The sequence below is a fragment of the Phoca vitulina genome, unplaced genomic scaffold (genome assembly GCF_004348235.1).
Source record: "Phoca vitulina isolate PV1807 unplaced genomic scaffold, GSC_HSeal_1.0 scaffold90, whole genome shotgun sequence".
Taxonomy (NCBI): domain Eukaryota; kingdom Metazoa; phylum Chordata; class Mammalia; order Carnivora; family Phocidae; genus Phoca; species Phoca vitulina.
In genome coordinates, this window is record NW_022589793.1 from 2,689,969 (window position 1) to 2,710,256 (window position 20,288).

General features: G+C 44.1%; 1 protein-coding gene across 2 annotated transcripts in view; it reads left to right on the forward strand.

Annotated features, from left to right (window-relative positions):
* PRKCB (protein kinase C beta) overlaps positions 1–20,288 on the forward strand; it is a 317,275-nt gene that overhangs the window by 276,602 nt on the left and 20,385 nt on the right. For both annotated transcript variants that reach the window (XM_032396231.1, XM_032396232.1), the window contains exons 13-16: positions 1,659–1,797; positions 9,560–9,640; positions 9,930–10,037; positions 14,490–14,630. In XM_032396231.1, the coding sequence (XP_032252122.1) occupies positions 1,659–1,797; positions 9,560–9,640; positions 9,930–10,037; positions 14,490–14,630 (469 nt within the window). The remainder of the gene's footprint in view (positions 1–1,658; positions 1,798–9,559; positions 9,641–9,929; positions 10,038–14,489; positions 14,631–20,288) is intronic.

The following is a 20,288-nucleotide window of genomic DNA, read 5'->3' on the forward strand; positions in this document are numbered from 1 at the left end:
AGCTGACATAACTGAAAAGTCCAGGGGGCAGATCTGACCTTACACCAGGATGGGTCCAGGGGCTCAAATGATGTTATGAGTGTTCACTTTATCACCTTCCCTCCAGTTTCTGCTTTATCACTACTAGCTTTCTTCTCCATCTGGTGACCCCTGGCACTTCTCGACTTACATTCTACCACCTGAGCAATCCCAATGTAAAAAGAGCTCATCTCTTTCCTGACAATAGTGCCAGAGCTGATGCTCAGTGGCTTTGATTAACTCATATTGGATCACATGGCCATTCCTGGAACAGTCACTGTGACCAACAGAATGAGGTGTTTCCAGTGGCCAGGATAGGCCCACATGACTGCTTGTGGAGCCAGGAGCTGGGATCAGTGCCACCAACCTTACATGGTTTGAGAATCAGGGAAGGATAGTCCTTCAAAGGAATATTGGGATGCTGTCATCACAAGATGCTAAAATAAGCAGGTACCGCAGATGTCCTCCACCCAATAAAGATGATTTAAGATAGAGATCTGAATTGAATAGTAGACCCCATTACCTCTCAGGAAATTGGACTCTATTGAGATTGAAGACTGGCCAATAGATCATCACTACTCATTGATACTAAAATACCAAGTGTTGACATTGGAGTAGATGTTTAGGGAAGAAGAAAGTGTGATGATATTGGAGTAACCAATACGCTGGGAATGTGCAACCATTTCCAAAAATAATCAAGTTCTCCTCATCAACATGGATGAAATAAAAGAATGCAAGTATAGCACATGTCCTTTAGGTTAAAGTTCAAATGTTACCTCCATGGAGATGACACCTTTCTGGCATCCTGTTTGTAGAAACCTTCCCCAATTACTAATTCACCATCCTCTTCATTTTCTTCACACTGCCCATCAAAATCTATAGTAATCATAGAATTAATAATAATGTGATAATTCAGTAATATATAATAATTATAATTAATAATCATATAATAATTATAGATTTGGACACTTGTTAATTGTCTTTTTCGCTATACTGGAATTTAATCTGAACAAGAGCAAAATGTTTGTTTACTCTGTTCACAGTATATACCTAGCTCCAAGCATAGTGCCTGTCACGTAGTAGGTGTGCAGCCCGTTTTTTTTTTTGAGTGAAAGAATCAATGGGAGCTCTTGTGGTCATGTCCTAGGAATCAGCCTAGGAGAGCTTGGAGCACTTGAAGCTAAATAAGATTCTTTCCATCGGTTTTTTTTTTTCCTCCATGATCTTCAGAGATATTTTCAAAAATAATAATTTTGTGAAAAGTGTATCTTACTATGAAATATAAGGGGTCCTTAAAGTACAAGGACTGACTCTTGAAATGCTCCTGGATACAAGAAGCCTCTATGGATGCTCTGCTCTTTATTTAGCTTCCTGTGGCTCTCTCTTCTCGGAGCTGCTGTCTCATTGTGTCCTCGTGAGATGCTTGGCACAGTTGGATCTGTAGAAAAAGAAAAACAGACACGTTTGTGGACCCCTCTTTATCGGTCAGATTATAAACTATTAGAGGGCAAGGGCTGGCTCATACTCACCTCTGTGCTGCCCCAACACCTAGCACAATGTTTTGCACGTCATGAGTGGCTGTTGGTTGACTTGAAATAAATAGCATTTGTTAAATCCTTAAATTTTTATGTCTGCTGCAGTGACCTCAAACTTGACAATGTGATGCTGGATTCAGAGGGCCACATCAAGATTGCTGATTTTGGCATGTGTAAGGAAAACATCTGGGATGGGGTGACCACCAAGACATTCTGTGGCACTCCAGACTACATCGCCCCTGAGGTGAGAGCTGATGGGACCCCTAACACATGTCCATGTTGCATTGATCTCTCCCCTGTGCTCTAGATGACCATGTCAGAGCTAGGAAAAGTCCAGGGGGGTACTTGGCAAGCAAAACTCAGGCTAGTCCTTCTCCTATACTCTAAATCGTTCCTTGGAGATCACACATGCAAATTAACTTTGCACACATCCAGAAGCTCAGGCCCAAAATACATCAAGGTTTGGGGGAAAATTTAAATAAAACTCAAAAAGAACCATCCACACATCAGGAGGGTTCTTCAAGCTGCTATGGCTCATGGCCATATGATACTGCCTCATTATGACATTGAAATGTTTGTTAGGAGGAGGGAAAGAGAGACAGAGAGGGCTTCCCTAAGCTGACATATGACATAGGATCTGTGTGCTGATACTAAATCCTGAAAGACTTAGAATTTTTTTTTTGTGAGTAAGATATAAATGAAAGGGAAAAGATTTAAATCTAGTGCCTCCGCCTCCCTTCCCAAAGGAAACGGTCAGTTGCAGAATGGATTTCCCCAACATGTCATGGTACAGAATTTGTGCCAGATGATAGCCTTCCTTTTTCTCTGAATTGGTGCTTAGAGAAGTGGCATTTTGCAATCTGCTACTAGATTTTTAGGAAAGGAACTGAGGATGTGGCACAGAGTCTTGGAAATGGGTATTCTAGAATTCTTTTCTTGACTGTCAGTCACTTATTTGGGACAATGGTGATGAGAGGCCCCCATGTAACTAAATAATTTGCCACAAAATTTAAAACCTGCATACTCTTTTACCAAAACAGTTCTTCTAGGAACTTAGTTTGCAACACACATACACATAGCTGAAATGATATGTGTTTGAAGTCCTTTCTTCGTTACAGTGCTATTTTTAAATAATGAAAAATAGGAAGCAACCTCAATGACTATCAGTAAAAGAATGGTTAGCTAAAATATGCTACATTCACATTAAGAAGTACCATGCAGCTCTTATAAAGATCAGAGTACATCCGTATGTACTAACTTGAACAATGTCTGTCAATCAAGGAATGGACAATAGACTGAATTATTTATAGTATGAAATACCACATCAATTCAATTCAAAAGAGTGAGTTATATATGTAGATATGGAAAGATCTTTGAAACATATTAAGAGAAAAAAAATCAAGGTACAATGAACAGCTATATGCCAACAAGCTGGACAACCTAGAAGAAATGGAAAATTTTTTAGAAACATGCAACTTAATAAGACTGAATCAGGAAGAAATAGAAAATCTGACCAATTCCTAGTAAGGAAATTGAATAAGTAATCAAAAATCTCCCAATGAAGAAAAGCCCAGGACTAGATGGCTTCACTGGAGAATTTTACCAAGCATTTAAAAAACAATTAATACCAATCTTTCTCAATTTTTTCTGAAAAATCAGAGGAGGGAAGACTCCCAAACTATTTTTACAAGGCCAGCATTATTCTAATACCAAAAACAGAAAAAGACACTACTAGAAAAGAAAACCACAGGCCAATATCCCTGATGGATGTAGATACAACAATTCTCAATAAAATACTAGTAGACTGAATTCAGGAGCACATTAAAAGGATCATTCACCATGATCAAGTGGGATTTATTCCTGGGGTGCAAGGATGACTCAACATATGCAAATCAATCATTGTAATACATCACTAATAGAATAAAAGAAAAGAATCACATCATTTCAGTAGATACAGAAAAAGCAGGGATAAGACAAAGGTGTCCATTCTCATGATGCCTATGCAACATAGTACTAGAAGTCCTAGCTAGAGCAATCAGGCAAGAAAACAAAAGTATCATAATTGGAAAGGAAGAAGTAAAAATGGTCTCTGTTTGCATATGACATGATTTTATATATAGAAGATCCTAAAGACTCAACCAAAACTGTTAGATCTAATCAATGAATTCAGTAAAGTTACAAGGTACGATATTAGTATATAATTATCAATTAATAATTAGTATATAATTAGTATATAAATATCAGTATCATTTCTATATACTAACAACAAATTTTCTGAAAATGAAATAAAGAAATGGATCCCACTTACGATAGCATCGAAAACAATAAAATACTTAGGAATAAATTTACTAAGGAGGTGAAATATTTCTACTCTGAAAACTACGGGATATTGCTGAAAGAAATTGAAGAAGACACCAATAAATGGAAAGACATCCCATGTTCATGAATTAGAAGAATTAATATTGTCAAATGTTGATACTACCAAAAGCCATCAATAGATTCAAGATTTCAACTGCATTTTTGACAGAAGTACAAGAAACACTGCCCAAGTTTATGTTGAACTACAGAAGACCCTGAATAGCCAAAGCTTTGAGAAAGAATGGGGTGCCTGGGTGGCTCAGTCAGTTAAATGTCAGACTCTTGATTTTGGCTCAGGTCATGATCTCAGGGTCATGAGATCGTACCCTGTGTCAGGCTCCACATTGGGTGCAGAGCCTGCTTAAGATTCTCTCTCTCCCTCTCCCGCTACCCCTCCTTCCTCCTCTCTATCTCTATCTCGCTCTCTAAAAAAGAAAAGAAAGAAATGATAAAAAAGAACAAAGCAGGAGGCATTGTACTATTGATTTGAAGCTATACTATAAAGCTATAGTCATCAAAACAATATGGTACTGGCCTAAAAACAGATGGTAAGTAGGCAAACGGAACAGAATCGAGAGCCCAGAACAAAACCTAAGCATATGTGGTCAACTAATGTTTGACAAGGAAGCCAAGAATACTCAATGGAGAAGACAGTCTCTTTAATAAATGGTGCTGAGATAATTGGGTATTCATATGTAAAAGAATGAGACTGGACTGGACCGTATCTTACACCACTCACAACAATTAACTCAAGGATTAATGACTTAAATGTAAGACCTGAAACCATGAAACTCCTAGAAGAAAACATAGAGCAAAGCTCCTCAATATGGGTCTTGGTCATGATTTTAGGATATGACACCTAAAGCACAAGCAAAAAAAATCAAAACAAGTGTGACCACATCAAACTAAAAACCTTCTGCACAGCAAAAGAAATCACCAACAAAGTAAGAAGAGAACCTATGGGATAGGAAAAGTATTTGCAAACCATATATCTGATGAGGGGTTAATATCCAAAATATATAAAGAACTCATACAACTCAACAGCAAACAAAACAAAATAAAACAAATAAGTCAATTAAAAAATGGACAAAGGACCCAAATAGACATTTCTCCAAAAAAAACCCAACAACCCCAAAGCCATACAAAAGCCCAACAGGTACATGAAAAAAATGCTCAGCATCACTCATCATTAGGGAAATGCAAATTAAAACCACAATGGGATTATCCCCTCACACCTGTTAGGATGGCCATTATCAAAAAGACAAGAGACAACAAGTGTTGGCGAGGATATGGAGAAAAGGGAACCCTTGTAACTGTTGATGGGATTGTAAATTGGTGCAGCCACTCTCGAAAACAGTATGGAGGATCTTCAAAAAATTTCAAAATAGAGCTACCATATGACCCAGCAATTCCACTTCTGGGAATATATCCAAAGGGGGGAAACACACACACACACACTAATTCAAAAAGGTATCTGCACTCCCATGTTTATTGCAGCATTATTTACAAAACATGGAAACAACAAGTGTCCATCGGTGGATGAATGGATAAAGAAGTTGTGGTTTATATACACAATGAACTATTATCCAGCCATAGAAAATATAGATGGACCTTGAAGGCATTATGCTAAGTGAAATAAGTCAGACAGAGAAAGGCAAATACTGTATGACTCACTTATACGTGGGATCTTGAAAAAAGAAAGAAGAAAACCAAACTCACAGAAAAAGAGATCAGACTTGTGGTTCCCAGAGGTGGAAGATGGGGAGGGGGATTGTGAGAGGGTGGTCAAGAGGTACAAACTTCTAGTTATAAGATAAGTAAGTATTAAGGATGTAATGTACAACATAATACCTATAGCAAACACTGCTGTATGATATATAAGAAAGAGAATAAATACTAAGAGTTCTCATCACAAGGGAGAAAACTTTTTTCCTTTTTTTTCTTTCTTTTCTTTTTATTGTATCTATATGAGAAAGTGGATGTTAGTTGAACTTATTTTAATCATTTTCACAATATATGTAAATCATACCATCATGCTATGTGCCTTAAACTTGCACAGTGAGGTATGTCAATTATTTCTCAATAAAATGGGGGGGAATCAAGGTACAGAATGTTAAATACAGTATGATACCATATACAGAAAACAACAACAATACACAGAACACTGCTCTAAGTTTCCTATGAGTATGTAGAAATACCTGTAAAAGCATAGAAAATCTGGAAGGTTCCAGACTGATTTTATAACATTGGTTACCTCTGAGGATAAGAGTATGGTAAAAAGAAATTTAGCTCAATGTGTATACTGTGTACATTTTTCACAAGGTAAATATATTTGTGTAAAACTCGAATAATTAAAAGTGATCTTTTTAAAAAATCCTTTCTAGATTTCCCCTACTATTGACAGTAGAACATTCCTGTGAAACCTTTCGTAAGCCAAAATGGGGTGAAGTGAAGAAGCAGTTTTACATGGGAAAAAAATTTTTAGCGTTCTCAGACCCAAAAAATGACCTCTCCGCTTTTCTGATACCTCAGGACACATCTGGCTAGCAGATGCATAAAATAAATCGAAATCAAGCACAGGTGCTCACACCATTCAAAGCTATGGCTGCCTGAACTTTATTTTTGCTCTTTGCCTTTACCATAAAAGCAAAAGTCCTCTCCGGATTTCCTTCGGTTAATGAAAACAGGTCCTAATGTAGGTCTTTCGTAAAAGTGAAGTGGCGAAATGCGAACTTTCGAAAAGCAGGGGACACCTGTATTAGAATGCAGTCGTGTTTTCCCTACGTGTCCTATCTCGGTTTATTATCATTTTGTTAAGTAGTTAGGGCATCAGACAATTCCTTGATCTGCCAGTAATCTGTTCAGTAATCTCTGGTTCCAAACTCGCTGCACTTCACTGTCACCCGGGGTGCTTTTAAAATGTAGACTGCCCAGGCATTAGCCTGAATCAACTGAATCCGAATCTCTGCAGGGAGGACCGCATATCTGTGATTTTCCAGAATTCCTGGTGGTTGCGATGCATCAGACACCTGGAGTCGTGTTCCTGGGGAAGTCGCTCCCTCCTCCAACCCCCTGATGGAAGGAATAAGCCGGGGGTCCAGTGTTAGCCCTGGCTTTGCCATTAACTAACCACCTCACCTTCTGGCAATTTCTTTTGCCTCCCACACTCTATTTTCCTTTGCAAAAGGATTAACTTGTTAGGTTGTCACGAGGATCAAATAAGACATGAAGTACTTTAAAAGTGTGAAAACACTTTCAATAAGCGTTCTCACAGGAAGCGTGCCTTCGGTCTCTTAGAGTTTAATTCTCCTCAGAGGGTGTTTCTGAGGTTAGGATGGAAGCAGGGGTGGCAGATGAAGTTCAACAAAAGGACATTCCTTTTATAGCCAAGTTTGCTCGGCCACATTCATTGAGTAAAACAACCACTGAATGAGAAAACCTTCTAGTTACAGCTAACATTTGGAGGCCATAATGTGTGAGAAGCACACATTTCTCTTCCATCCTCGCAAAACCCTATGACATGGATATTATAAAATTCCTTTTGTAGGGGAAGAAACCAAGACATCAAGAAGTTAAGTAACCTCCCCCAGGGTCACACAGCTCAGAAATAGCAGTCAGGATTCAAAGTCTGGACAGTCTGACCATCTTGCCTCTGCCCTAAAGCTTTGCTATAAATCACCTTTTAAACCCTTTGATACAGTTAGTTTTACACGCCTTCAGTTTGAAAGAAGGATGGTCACATGGCTATTGTAGACTCTGCCATGCTCTGGCAATTTGGTAATAAGTATCAAAAACCTTATAACTATATATACTGTTGCAGAAGACATGAACAGACATTTTTCCAAAGAAGACATCCAGATGGCCAACAGACACATGAAAAGGTGCTCAACAGCACTCAACATCAGGGAAATGCAAATCAAAACCACGATGAGATATCACCTCACACCTGTTAGAATGGCCAAAATCAATGGCACAAGAAGCAACAGGTGTTGGCGAGGATGTGGAGAAGGGGAACACTCTTCCCCTGTTGGTGGGAATGCGAGCTGGTACAGCCACTGTGGAAAACGGTATGGAGGTTCACCAAAAAATTAAAAATAGAACTACTCTATGATGCAGTAATTGCACTAATGGATATTTACCCCCAAAATACAAAAATACTAATTCAAAGGGATGCATGCACTTTTATGTTTATTGCAACATTATTTAAAATAGCAGACTAAGGAAGTAGCCCAAGTGTCCATCAATAGACGAATGGATAAACAAGATGTGCACTCTCGCATTCTCTCTCTCTGGAATATTATTCAGCCATTAAAAAGAATGAAAGCTTGCCCTTTGCAACGACGTGGAGGAAGCTAGCGAGTATAATGCTAAGCGAAGCAAGTCAGAGGAAGACAAATAGCATATGATCTCACTCGTATGTGGAATTTAAGAAACAAAACAAAGGAGCAAAGGGAAAAAAGAGCAACAAACCAAGAAACAGACTCCTAATTATAGAGAACAAACAGATGGGGGAGGTTGGTGGGGGGGGATGGGTGAAACAGGTGATGGAGCTCAAAGAGAAGAACACCTCTCATGATGAGAAATAAATAAAATAATTTTTAAAAACTACATATACCATTTGATCCACCAATGCTATTTCTAAGAATTTATCTGAAGGAAATAATTGGACAAATGTCCAGATAGCCAGTTGCAAGAATCTGTATTGTAGCATCAGAAGAAACCTGATCAGTTGGGAATTGACAAAGTAGATTTCAGTATATCCATCCAATGGAATGCCGGACAGAAGTCAAAATGGATTACGTCGATGCGCAACTATCACATGGAAATGTTAGGTGAATAAAATACTTCACTAAAATTCCACATATTAACATGTTTGTGTTCATGTAAAACGTGTGCAGATGCACACTTTACTAGATGTCAATAAAAAAGACTCTAAGAGGAAATAGACCAAAGCACTATCATAATTTTTCTCTTAATGAATAATTATGGGTGACTTTAGTTGTATTCTCTTAGCTTGTTTGTTTATTTATTTATTTATTTATTTATTTATTTATTTATTGCTTACTGATATTTTTAAATACATAGGAAAATAGTAAGAGTGGTATTACAACTTTTTAACGTAAAATTTTTTAATTGTGGTAAAAAGAATAAAAATGAGATTTACCATCGTAACCATCTCTAAGTGTACAGTTCTAGTGTGAAGTGCATTCCCATTGTTGTGTAAATGTTATTACTTTCATCATGAGAAACAAAGATGGTTTTTCCTTCTTAAAGATGCCACCACACTCACTGTATTAAAATTAACAAGAACACACTGTGCTAAGTGCTTCAGAAAAGGCAGTGCGGCACCCACAGATGGCTTCCCCCCACCCCCCGCCTGCGCCCCCCCACCCCCTGGTAAAAGATACCCATCTTCCTAAGGTTGGATAAGTGGGCACTAGGCCCCTTCGTCACTCTTTTTGACAGTGGCCCACATCTGGGACTATAACAGCTGATTTAATTGGGCAGGCAGATGACAGGCAAAGGAAGAACTCTCTGTCCTCCCAGCCCCAGGATACTCTGCTCTCACCTGAAAGGAGTGAGTATTCAGTTTCCAGCCATGGCAAGAACCTACCTGCCTCCCTGATGGAATGCCTTCTGTTTTCCAGATCATTGCTTATCAGCCCTATGGGAAGTCTGTGGATTGGTGGGCCTTTGGCGTCCTGCTGTATGAAATGTTGGCTGGGCAGGTAATTGGATTTTAAGTGATCTTTAAGCAAAGTCCTCCCCTACCCCCATCTGCATGGTTTCTCTAGAAGAAGGGTGTCAGCTGGATACCAGCTCCTAGATCGGAACCCCTGTGACTTCCATGGCCTTTGGGTTACCCAAGTCCTTTTGAATGTTTTTTCTCGTCTTCTTCCTGGAAGCTCCTGAGTGTGGCCTCACTGTGGACCCCAGGGAAAAGGGCCCGGTGGTTTGGGGCAGCTGGGGAGGGTCAGGCAGTGCCCCTGTCTTCCCACACTCTCCTCTGTCCCACAGGCACCCTTTGAAGGGGAGGATGAGGATGAGCTCTTCCAGTCCATCATGGAACACAATGTGGCTTACCCCAAGTCCATGTCCAAGGAAGCCGTGGCCATCTGCAAAGGGGTGAGTGAGCCCCTGAAAGCTTGCGGCCAGGACCACCACATGCAGAGAATGCACGGTGTGCCCTGCACAAGGACGCCTCACACGGGGGGGGCGGAGGGAGGGCAGGGGATGGAGACTGAACTCTACCCGTCTCCCCACTTGCCGGCCTGTGAGCCTGGCGTGGACCTGCTACCTCCCGGAGCAAAGGGAGCTTTTTTCCCATCTGCACAGAAGTACCGGAGAGGTCTGCCGGCAGCTGTATCTTGCTGCTAGCTGGGCTCCAGGAGCTAGCCCACACAGGGGAATGCAGATTGGGTGAATGAGATAGGAGACGCGGAGACCTTGCCAAAGAGCTGGAACCCATGGGAAGGGGTGCAAGGGGCCTGCAGCACCATTCCTACAGCCTTCGCCTGCTCCGCTGCTTGTGTGTGTGGCTCATACGAACAGCGTGTAACTTCTGTCCTAAGAAAATATCACGGAAGACTGAGTCTAACGGATTCTCTGGATAAGCTGACCCAAATGTAGTGTCTTCAGAACCCCTAGTTTCCCCCCACACACCCCCAACTGGCTGAAAAGCATGCACATTTTGTACCTGGCGGTGGATGAAGAGAAGGCAGGGCCCATGTTTGCTGGTGAGGATTGCTTTGTTATTATGCATCTAGCATTAGGACAGAATGGGCTCACAGTGACCTGGGTGAGTCCCTGGAGATCAGCTGTCTTCACCTTTGGTGCTATCATGATGACCTGAAGTACTTCTTCAGATTGCACAGAACCTCAGGCTTACCCTAAAGATGGTTTGGACATCGGTATTTTGCAAAAGTCCCCATGTGGCTTGAAAACCACTGCCTTCAAGCCTATTATCTAAATGTGGTAGCATTTCAACTCTGATGGAGGTGTGCAAGAAATTCTAGGAGAGCCCTGGAGAATATGGCCCACGGAGGCTGCCTTTATAAAGTATTCACTCTCCCACCAATCTGGGGGGACAGTGCATTTTCAAGGTTAGGGCATGGACATGCCTTCCCAGTGGTTTCCCCTACCTGTGTGTGTGAAGAAACCAGGGCTGCTGGTCCTAGATCCTCGGGGTGTTTGCAGGTTTCCCACTGCCCGATCCAGCCCTATTCTTCCTAGCCCCAGTCAGATGCCCCGTGAGCTGGCCTGCGTGCAGAAATGCTGGAAAACTCCAGCAGTTTGAAATAGCTGGGCCAACCTCTCCGTCTAGAGCACCTTGACAACACCACCTAGATCCTCACTCGTGAATCACCTAGCACAGTGTAAGGCCAGTGCAGACCCCCGTAGACATAGTCTCATGGGGGAGGAAGAGTCATATACAGAGCGTTTAGTTTGTTTAATAATTGCCATCATTTCAAGAGCAGGGCATTTCCCATAAACATTAACTGTCCAGTTTCTCTTAAAAAATCTGATCTCACCATGCTGGTCTGTCATTCCTATAAAGAAAGCATCAGCCAGCTGTGTGGAAAGCCCATGTCCCCTTTAGATAGGGTGTGCCCTTTCAATATGCAGAAATCTCCATTGGACCCAGTTCCATGTGGGTTCAAATCCTGGTCCCGGCGTTATTAGCCCTATGACTGTGGGTAAGTCCCTCAACCTTGTCTGTGGATTGAGGCTAATGATGGTACTCCATACAGGATTTTTTGATGATTGAATGAGTCAATACAAGTGAATCCCTTACAACAGAGCCTGGTGTTCTGATCCAAAACCCATGGACCATTATTATGATTATTATTACTAATGCTATGAACCACTGTTACCTGCCAGGCCTTTCTTGGCATTGAAGTATGTATACACTGTGATAGGAATTTTTTAAAGTGGAGGATTTGGGAGATTGAAACCCTTTGCACATCTCAACACTTCCACTTCCTTGGTGTGTGGTCCTCCTTTGCACCTCTGGGCTTCTGTCTCTTTATCTCTAAAAATGGAATAATAATACTCATTGGACAGATGTTTTTGAGAGCATTCAATCAGGTAACAGAAAGCTCCTTGTGTGGTATAGGCACATAGTAGGTGCTTAATTAATACATGCTCAAGACCTTCCCCTTCACCACTCTGCCCTGCCTGGACAGCTGGGGGTTCTAAGTGGGTCATGGAGGAGAGAGGATTTTCCAGGTCAGTTGCATTCAGCTTCAGCTCCAATTAGCGGTTTCCCTGGTAGAGCAGATTTCTATTAATTTAAGACCCATAACCTTCAGGATTAACTGGGGTGACTTTCTTACCACTGGGTTCGAGGACCTTTCCGAGTTGAGTGGGCTGAGTCCAGTGTGGGCTCTTTCTTCAAGGTTGAGACTCCAAAGAATAGAGGATGCTCCAGCCAACAGCAAATGCTTCCTCCCGAACAGCGGGCCCCAGGGGATGCGCCTGGGAGGTGATCAGAGATCAGAACAGTGATTAAATCCAGCTGTCTGCATGGCTTCAGGCACATCAGCTCAGAGTGCAGTGACTGGGCAGAGACTTGCATTAGTAGCGCGGGATGATTCTGCAGTGGCTTTTCTTCGCTTGGCATCCTCGTCCTTACACGGAAATTGAGCTAGGCTTTTGAAACCCATTCCATTCCAGCTGAGAAGTCCTTTATATATCCATCCCATTAAAGAAGTATTTTCTACCAGAAAAAAAAAATGAGTATAAGTTTGCTCAGATTGCCACTCCCACTTTGAACAAACTTTAAGCAGACAGAGGCCCCAGTTGGCCACACGTCAGCATGAAAACAAGCAGACTGCATAGCACAGAGGAGCAAGAGCTCTGGGTCGGGCAGATTGGTTCAAAGCATAGCTCTGCTACTTGGCTCTGTGCCTCTGGGCAAATGACTCCTTCTCTGGACCCAGTTTCTTATCTGGAAAATGAGGATAATAGTTGTAAAATGAAAATAAAGATAAAAGAGTAATGCCAGGGAAGCCTTGAGCACAGAGCGCAGGTGCATAGGAAGTACTCCATACACAGAAGGCGTCATTGATAACATTAGTGGTAGTGCTAACCAAAACCTCGTAGCCCTTTTTTGCTCCTATCCTAATCCTATACAAATGTCAGGGCTTGACCCAATGTGCTTGCCCTCCATAAACCCTTCCTGACCGAGCCAAGCCACAAATGTCCCTGGGGAGCCCACCTACAAAGAGCTCTCTCATTAAAAGCCCAAGTTCGGGAGTAGGTAGAGGTGAGATCGAGCCCCAGCCGTGCCATTCCTTATCTCTGCATCCTTGCTAGTTGCTTCACCTCTCTAAATGTCAATTGCCTTGTCACTGGAATGGGAAAAATAATATACCCACCTCATCGGGTTATTGTGAGAATTGGGTAAGATCCTGTGTGCAGATCAAGTAGCAGCTCAGAATAGAAGTGCCCCATGATTTTCCCCCTGGCAGGTAAAGCATATATGGAGAATGTGTGTGTGTGTGTGTGTGTGCGTGTGTGCGTGTGTGTGTGTGTGTGTGTGTGTAGGGGGATAGTTTCTGATGACAAGTTATCTGGAAGCAGGAATCAGGCTAAGCTGAATGTCCAACAGGGTAGGTGTACATTGATGGGTTCATCTCCTTGCCATGATCTTCAGATCCTGGGCACGATCTAAGGACTCTGGCATCATGATGTCTGGTCAACTCTGAGAAGCTTCTTGGTCTCGTGTGTTCCAACTGCTTGTTCTTCCTCTTTGAGGCCTTCTTGTTGGTTTTGGGTTTTGGTTTTTCATTTTTATAATCACCAACCCCTCCGTCTTTGCTCTCGGTGCATTTGCTCAAGTCTTGAGATCAGAGAGATTTTCCTGCTGCTTTGGATTCATTTACAAGAGGAAGCCTGTCTGGTTTCATCTTGGAGCATCTATTCATCTTGTTATTTAGCACTGGCTCAGAGACCCAAAGATGGAGGGTTTTGATAATTAAGTAATTTAAATGGAACACCAAAGAAACCTCAGCGGAGTTTAGTGTAATGTGTGATACAAGCAAAATGAGCTGGGCTAGGTTTTGACTATTTAATGAGCTTTCAGAAAGTAATTACTTGAAACTTGGGTCCATTCGACTAATATTTTTTCTTCTGTTTTGTCATTTTCACAAGTGCTTTACTGAGAAATGCAAATATTATCAGAATGAATGTGGCCTTTGCCTTGGTCACACTCCAGCTTTCTTGGGGTGGGAGGTGGGGAATTTGAAGATACTGAAACTGTTCTCATTAAATGCACCAGTGATTGCATAAAACTCATTCTTAAATCAGAATGCATCAGGTGACATTTCTCACTTGAAGTTCAGGTCCACATTGAGGCTCAGGTTCGATTAACCATAAGCAATCTTGGGCACTGTTGTTGGGTCCTCCAATCATAAAGACCTCACTGGGAAATTATTGTCTGGGATGGAAAGCAAGAAATAAAAATGGAGACCCTCATTGCGCTTTCTTCCCTAATTCACAGGAGTCATTATTTCTGCGCGGTTCATGTGTCCTCCCCCGAAGTTCATTAAATTCAGCCTTTCTCTTCTCCTGAAGCTGATGACCAAACACCCGGGCAAACGTCTGGGTTGCGGACCCGAAGGTGAACGCGACATCAAGGAGCATGCGTTTTTCCGGTATATTGATTGGGAGAAACTTGAACGCAAAGAGATTCAGCCCCCGTATAAGCCAAAAGCCGTAAGTAAACTGTCCTGACTCTTGGATTCACACGCGTAACATCCTCTTTCCTCTCCCGTCGTGTGCGCCCACGGTGTTCTGAGGGGGAGACCTCGATGCCTCTACTCGAATATGTCTGTAAGTTGAGGCACCCAGTCACTGGGTACAAAAATGGAGATCTCCATTCACATACTCCGGCCTCTACGAAGGCGGGCAAGACCCTAGCTACCGAGATCCTGTGTTACCGATTCAATTACAGTTAACTGTCTTCGCTGGTAACTTTTTTGGAGATGGTTCTTTGGTGAGCAGAGTTCAGATCCAGGTTTGGACAGGGATGCGGAGTCTGATTTTGCCCTTGTTCTTTCCTTGGTTCGACCGTGTCACTTTCTCTTCATACTGACATTGAAAAGGTCATGTTGTTTACCTCCACGGGATTTAAATGTAATCCTGAAACTTACAGTACGTCTCGGTCAGTAAATCAGACAGCACCACCAGCCAGCTTCCACCCACGGCGAAACAGAATGAAGCAAAAGCTGACATGCTCCTAGACCTCTTGGAGGCTCTGAATGCTAACACAGCTTTGAGGTAACGTCTCTAGGACAAGAATAAAAGCCTCCCGTTTCACAGTCATGCACCCACGGGAGGGTTCTCCTTCCCCAAAGTCTTGGCTGGGAGTCCTTGTCAGCACCGGGGCGGGGGGCGAGTTTGCGCTATATTAATCTGAACTTCAATTCCCCAGACAGGCTATTTCTTGGTTAGATTAAGAAAAAGGGAGACCCCATTACTTTATGATGAGCTGTGAAGCTGGCTACCAAGGCTGAAATGTGCGCATAAACCTTGTCATCGAAACCCGACATGGTGAGCTCCATGATGATAATGGTAGTTATTTTAATATTAGGAATTTCTTGGCCCCTTATTATGTGCCAGGCACCACATAAAGCACGCTGCCTGTGACATCTGATGAGATCCTCACAATGAGCTATTGCGGAGGTGCTGTTCTTCCATGTACTGCAATAGGGTGGGGAGGCTCAGAGAGGTTAAGTGCTCTGTCCAGGGTCACTCAGCCAGGGTGTGATGAAGCAGGGATTCAGACCTCACACAGTCTGACTCCATTCAAGGTGGATCAGAATGCCCAGGGGGCAAAGGGTGCATAGGCTGAAGAAAGTCCCCCAGGTGATTCTTACATCTCCCTGGTGCTGCACCTTCCCCGCCATCCCACACCGTTAGCATCCCGCCTTCACAGCATCCCCGATGCGTCCTGCGTCTCTCTGGACGCTCCCTGGGGTTAGGAAGCCAGGTTATTTAGAGGCAGGCAGTTGCAGCCCTTCTAGTTCTTGCAAATGTACACATTGGTGTCTAATCAGCTTCCCCAGAACTGCCATCCCTCTGGCCCATCTTGTCATTCAGAGCCTCTTTCTCTACAGTGCATCCTGTGGACATTTGCCGATTACACTCTGAATCCCGTGATTTCCAGGCCAAACACCCCCCCCCACACACACACACACACACCCACACACACCTTCCACCTGCAAGCACGTCCCAAATGACATCACCTCCAAATGCCTAGTGTCTTCCAGGCCATCAGCTTCCATCTTAAAATACAGACACAGAATTGAGCACGATATTTCTAATAGTGTCTGACCCTCAAGTGAATACAGTGGGTCCCACCAACAATCTCTTGATCATTCTAGAGCTGGTGAACTTGGACGAGTCTGTTCGCCTCTTTGCTCCTCTGTTTCATCCTCGGTGCTATAGCAACATTAATTGTTCCTGCGTCAGAGGATCGTCATGATGCATGAAGCGTTCAGTGCAGGCCCAGCACGTAGTTGGCGCTCTAGGAGAGTTGATCATTATTTTTGTTAGCCATGTCACATGTTGATCAATGTCTTGGGTGCGGGGTCTTTGAGGGGTTGAACAGTGTGTTGAGTCCTGATGCTGTTCCTTAAGATGATGTCCATGTGTGCACTTGGGGTCAGAGAGGGACACTGCATGACTGCATGTGCTAAGCTCTATCATCACTTTTAATGAACTATTTTGGAAAAAGATCAAAATGGCAGCCTGGGAGACAAGAACGGGTTCTCTGTTCGGGAAACTGGGAACTCAGAGATGGGGCACAAAACTGACTTAGGTTTGTGGGGCTATTCATGAGGTCTCAAAATGTGTACCTCCCCCCTACTCCTTACTTGGCCGGAGGAGGGATGCAAATACCCCCCATCTCCAGCAGCATTGAACCCGGTGCCATTCTAGGGAGGGTTCATTCTTTAGTTGTAGACCAGTGGTTTTCAAAGTGTGGTCCCCAGACCGGCAGTATCCCCTGGGAATTTGAGGACCCAAATGCTCAGGCCCCTCCTCCGAAACCCTGACTCAGAAGCCCTGGGGGTGGGGCCCTCCAGGAAGACATTGGTTCTCACCTGGTCTGGGCAATGGGTGGTGGCTTCTGGGAACAGGTCACAGGCTCAGCTGCCTTCGAAGCCAGGCAGGTAATGTAAACAGGAGAGGAGGTGGCTGGGGACAGAGGCAGACTGGGGACCTGGGTTCTTATCTCCACCCGCACAGCTGTAGGACCCTGTTGACCGTTACTAATTATTGTAATATTTTTTACATCATCCATAAGAACAGGTACCGTTCCTGAGCATCTTCTACAAGCCAAGCACCGGGCTGGCCAGGTTTGTCCTGCAGGGAGGCAGGCTCTTCATTCCCCCATCCTCATCAGGACTTTTGTATGAGATCTCACTATCTTTTGATGTATCAGCAACAAATTTTTAAAAATTAAACACAATTCAGGCCAAATTAAACACATCCACAAGTCATATGTGGCCCATGGACTCAGTTTATAGTCTTTGGGGTAGTGATTACTCAAAGTCAGATTGACATTTAACCGGTTCCTGTTAGTACTGGTTATTTACCACTGAGTCCATTCCAACTGGGTAAATATTTTGGAACTTCTGGGCTAAGCGATAATGAATATAAAAGATCTAGCCAGTGCCTGGCTCCTAGAATATACTCAGGAAAAAGTAGCTATTCTTATCCTAGATAATATAAAAATATCACAGTAATTAGTAACGATCAAGAGGATCCTTCGACTGTTCTGCATTTGATAGGATTTCCAACCAGCCAACATCTTGAATTCCCTCTCCTGGGTTTAACCGTGACTTTCAAAGTACAGTGATTGGACTGGGCTATATTCTTCAAGATGTTCTGCCACCAGTAATGAGGGGAAGCAGGCAATGCCCTTGCTCCCTGAGACTGAATTAGAAATAATAATCATGGGGGCACCTGGGTGGCTCAGTCGGTTGAGTGTCTGCCTTCGGCTCAAGTCATGGTCCCAGGGTCCCAGGATCGAGTCCCACGTCGGGCTCCCTGCTCGGCGGAGAGTCTGCTTCTCCCTCTCCTCCCCCCTCATGCTCTCTCTCGCTGTCTCTGTTGCTATCTCTCTCTCTCTCTCTCAAATAAATAAATTCTTTAAAAAAAAAAAGAAAGAATAATCATGGGTATACCACCCCCTCTTTTGATTCAACCTGCACGTATGCCTTTTTCATTGTGGACACCAGCCTTAGAGTCCTCACCCCCACTCAGTGATTCCACATTTCCCCTTCCGCACACCTCCGTAAGGGCCCGTAGCAAGGGTGTGCAGAGTGCCGCGGGCCTGCGGGTTATTACAAGGCATGCGTGTATCTGTTGGCGTGCCTGATTCATGCGTGCTATTAAATAGAGTGCAGCGGGAGAAAAAACACAGGGCAGGAACAGAGGATTCGATTCACACACCAGTGAAGGGTGCAATTATTGGAGATTCATTAACATGAGCTCTTCAGTTGTTCGCAGTGCCGGCTTTTGTTATGGCAAGAGCTGCTTGCAGAGCATTTTTCCCAACGACAGAGATCCACGAGCTTTGGTGCATTGTAATGTACCTGAGTAATATCTTCTACCTGTGCATCTGATGGCGTCCCTCTTGCTTAAAGCTTCCCTGGTGGCTCTCTGCTACCCCCAGAATAATGCCTACTGTTCCTGAGCATGTATGGCTTTTGGGGTCTTCCAGGGTCCAGCGTCTGCCCCCTCCCCAGCTTCGGCTCCTGCCCTCCAAGAGCAAGCATTTCTGAGCTGCTTGCAGTTCCTCGAACACGCAGGGCGTCCTCGTCCCTTCCCGGCTCTGTCCGTGCACAGCCATCCACCTGCGATGTCCATACCGTTCCCCGTGCCACGCCCGCCTCCAGCCCCCATCCCTTGCGGTGCCTTGCTCCTTCCCGCTCGCCCAGACTCTTCCTGATTCCTGGGGATGGATCATCCGCTAGTGTCCTATCAACAAACTCATCACACTTTATTGTAATTGCTTGTTTGGTGCAATGTCTGTCTTCCTGACTAGATTGAAAGGTTGTGACTATCTTTGTCAGTGTTGATCCCCAGTGCTTAGCAGAAGGCTTAGCACCTAGCAGGCACTTAATGATTTTTCCTGAATAAATGAATGAACCCATGAACGGCTATAAAATACGAGGCTGCGATGCTCTGTGCAGAGGAACGTATGGGATTCTTTAGGGATACGCACCAGAGCATGGGGTGTTTGTCTCCTGCATTAATTTTCATATGTGCCGGAATGCTGCTGGACCAGGGACGATGCTCGGCATGGCTGGGACTAGAACACGGTCCAGGGGGGTGCTGCCAGCCCATGGGCTGAATGGCAGATCCTGTTGTGGTTGCTGTGTGGGATGGTGAAGGCTGTACTGAAGGGGTGTGTGAGCTTCAGTACAGAGCATGCTGGTGAATGTGGTTCAGTCCACACGGCAGGCTGTTGTGGGTCAGTATGCGGTGCTAGTTGGCATGCTGGAAGGCGGTGTCTGGGGCTGAGCGCGTGGTGGAGCAGTGGGTTGAGAGGCAGTGTGTTCTGGTTCTGTCCCCCCGGGGTGTTGCCAAGTGCTCCAGGTCATCTCAACAGCAAGTGCTTATTGAAGTTAGGGACCCTTCTAGGTGCTGGAGACACAGAAGTAAAAATAATATAATTTCCTGCTCTCTTGGAACTTATAGTTTAGAGGGAGTGGGCAAGTAATAAACATAGAAATCGGCAAACATGTTAAAAATAGACAAGCATTGTGGAGGAAACCAAAGCAGAGTTGGGGATGGGGAGAGCGGGGTTGGGGAGAGGTTGATTTTAAACAGGGTGGTTGGAAAGGCCTCGCTGACATTTCAGCAAAGATGGGAGGAAGGTGAGGGAGGGAGTGAGCTGTGTGTATATCTTGGGCGGGGAGAGGGAGAGTGGTTCGGGCGGTAGTAGCAGGTGCAAAGGCCCTGAGTCAGGATCTTGCCTGGCATGGTCAAGGAAGAGCACAGAATCCAAGTGCTGAGCTGAGTGGGTGAGGGAAAGGGGAAGAGGAGATGATATCGGTTAGGCCACAGTAGGCTCTTTGGCTTTTACTCTGGCTGAACTGGGCAGGCTTTGGAGGGCCCTAAGCAGAGAAGTGGCATGATCCAACTTTGGGTTTTAAAAGCATCACTCTGACTGTTGTAGGTGCGAGGGTGAAACCAGGAGACTGGTTCGAGGCTCCTGCAGTAATCCAGGTGGGAGGCAGCGGGCACTTGGACGGGATGGAGCTGCTGAGGGCCTCCACCTTGTGTTCATCTTGGCCTACCTAGCCCTCCCCAGTTCCTGGCAGGATGCTCAGTAATTACCCCAGGGGGCGTGAAGGAATG